Consider the following 2,385-nt stretch of genomic DNA (forward strand, 5'->3'; position numbering starts at 1 on the left):
TAAAAGAAAAAAATATATTATGATTAGTTTTTTTCACATGACCACTATAACAGCGTTACGGCCTGTGCCGAGAAATTAATGAGAAGAAATTAATTATTGCAAATACAATAATTACTAATAAGCAGTTCTTCCAATCATCGCTAATTCATTAATGTCTTAGGGTGAGTTCTCATTTAACGTAACGCGTCGATGTAATGTGAATTGACCATTAACCACATGGGGCCCAATAGACCCTAACGCCTATGTCCACTGTCCAGGGACCCTTGAGCCAAGCCCTACTCATACTTATGACATCTGGATTCTGAAGTTATCAAAAATAATATTTTGTCTTAAAAAGTTAAGTAGACCAACACAGAAATAAGTAGATAATACCTGTACAGAAAGTACGATGTTGCAAAATAATGGTTGCCATTGCATTTTACATACATGCGAATTTAAACTCAGTATCTATTTATTAAGATTTTAAGTTCAATGAACTAATATAACCCAGTATCGGCCTGTGGTCTCTATTTTTAGTATTTGACTTGTGATAAAGCGGTCACAACTTAAATTCCACCAAATTGTCTCCATAATTAAGCCTAACCTCGCCCTACAAAGGGCATAAAAAGATAAGGTACATTGTATCAATAGATTTCATAGATGCATACAACAAAAGCACAACTCTCCGTGATATAAATATTGTAATACGTGCGTTCCAGTTCAGTTGACTCGGACATCGGGAGCGCGACGGCCTCAACGACAAACATGTTTACGCTCGTGTTGTTTGTTTGTTTGCTCCAAGTGATCAACACGCGGAACATCGACACCTACTCCCTGCGACGGTCGCTGCTGCTGCAGACGGAGCTGGACACGCAGGTGGGCAGCGATCTACCCCTAAACACGGAGGAGGTCGTAGCCAACGAGATCCTGATGGAGCTAAAACGGCGGGAAATCGACGAGTCGTTCCGAAGCAACGAGTTCAGCTACTCCAAGCACTACTTCGATTACAGGGACGAGATTAAACGGTCCAAGGTGTACGACATCATCCGCGCCATGCCCAAAGGTGGCGCGCTGCACGTTCACAGCTCGCTCATGCTGAGCGCTGACCGACTCGTCGCGCTGACGTACGAAGACCACTTGTACGCGTGTTTCGCCGCCGACGATCTCCAATTACAGTTCTCGTACGACGTCCCCCTTCGACCTTGCGAGCGCAAGTGGCGGCTCCTCGATGACGTCAGAAGGGCCTCCGGTAATGTCACGCGATTCGACAGTGACCTCCAGAAGTATTTCACCCTGAACGTGGACGAAAACACCGACTACGATATCAACTTCATCTGGGAGAGATTCGAGAAGGTCACCACCACTATATCTTCTCTCATCAACTACCGACCGGCCAGGGAGAAGTTCTTCTACGAGGGTCTGACCCAATTTTACAACGACAACGTCATGTACGTGGAAATTCGGAGCGGATTGTCTTACCTGTACGAGTTAAACGGGACCGTCCATGACAGAGTTTATCTCGCCCATCTGTATCACCGAGTAGCCGAGCAATTTAAGGAAGACCACCCGGACTTTATGGGAGTGAAGCTGATCGTCTCCAAGCGGCGATCCATAACGATAGAGGAGGCGAAAGGTGTTATAGATCTAGCGAAGCGTCTAAGAATCGAGCTGCCCCAATTTTTGGCGGGATTCGATCTAGTCGGGCAGGAGGATTTAGGAAAGCCCCTCAAAGACTTTCAGCCCTTACTGGACGAGGTGAAGGAAGATATAGACTTTTATTTCCACGGCGGAGAGACGAATTGGCACGGCACGGCCAGCGACGAGAACCTGATAGACGCTATCCTACTCGGATCGAAGAGGATAGGGCACGGATTCGCGCTGATTAAGCATCCAACATTAATGAAGACGGTGAGGGAAAACGACATAGCTATAGAAGTGAACGTGATATCCAATCTAGTGCTGTCCCTCTTGTGTGACATCAGGAACCATCCTCTAGCCACGTACCTGGCTTTGGGGATGCCCGTCGTTTTATCCAGTGATGACCCTGGGGTCTGGGGAGCTGATCCCCTATCATATGACTACTACCTGACGTTCGTAGCAGTGGCCAGCAGGCACGCCGATCTGCGAATGCTGAAGCAGCTGGTACTCAACTCTGTGAAGTACAGCGCTCTGGATGATACGCAGAAGAAGATCATGTACAAACAATTACAGATCAAATGGGATGAGTTTATCCGAGACGTCATCAAACGGCACAATTAATCTATGACCTAACTTTATCTATAGAACAAGAACTGATATAGTGGTAACTGGTATATAGGCTAATTAGTTGTAAATAGTGATAATAAACTTTTTTTCTTAAATTTTAGGATGTTGTTTAATGTAATATTAGACTGACCAATGTTTTAA

The 2,385-nt window shown here is 45.3% G+C and overlaps 1 protein-coding gene across 1 annotated transcript; it reads left to right on the forward strand.

Moving 5' to 3' along the window:
* The first annotated feature begins 703 nt into the window (after positions 1-703).
* Positions 704-2,385, forward strand: LOC121728421 (adenosine deaminase 2-like). The gene has a single exon (XM_042116614.1). The coding sequence runs from the start codon at positions 745-747 to the stop codon at positions 2,236-2,238; it is 1,494 nt and encodes a 497-aa protein (XP_041972548.1). The 5' UTR covers positions 704-744; the 3' UTR covers positions 2,239-2,385.

Source organism: Aricia agestis, chromosome 6 (genome assembly GCF_905147365.1).
Source record: "Aricia agestis chromosome 6, ilAriAges1.1, whole genome shotgun sequence".
Classification (NCBI taxonomy): domain Eukaryota; kingdom Metazoa; phylum Arthropoda; class Insecta; order Lepidoptera; family Lycaenidae; genus Aricia; species Aricia agestis.

Excerpts from the sequence above, each read along its gene's own strand:
- LOC121728421 (XM_042116614.1), top strand. The coding sequence starts at position 745 with ATGTTTACGCTCGTGTTGTTTGTTTGTTTGCTCCAAGTGATCAACACG.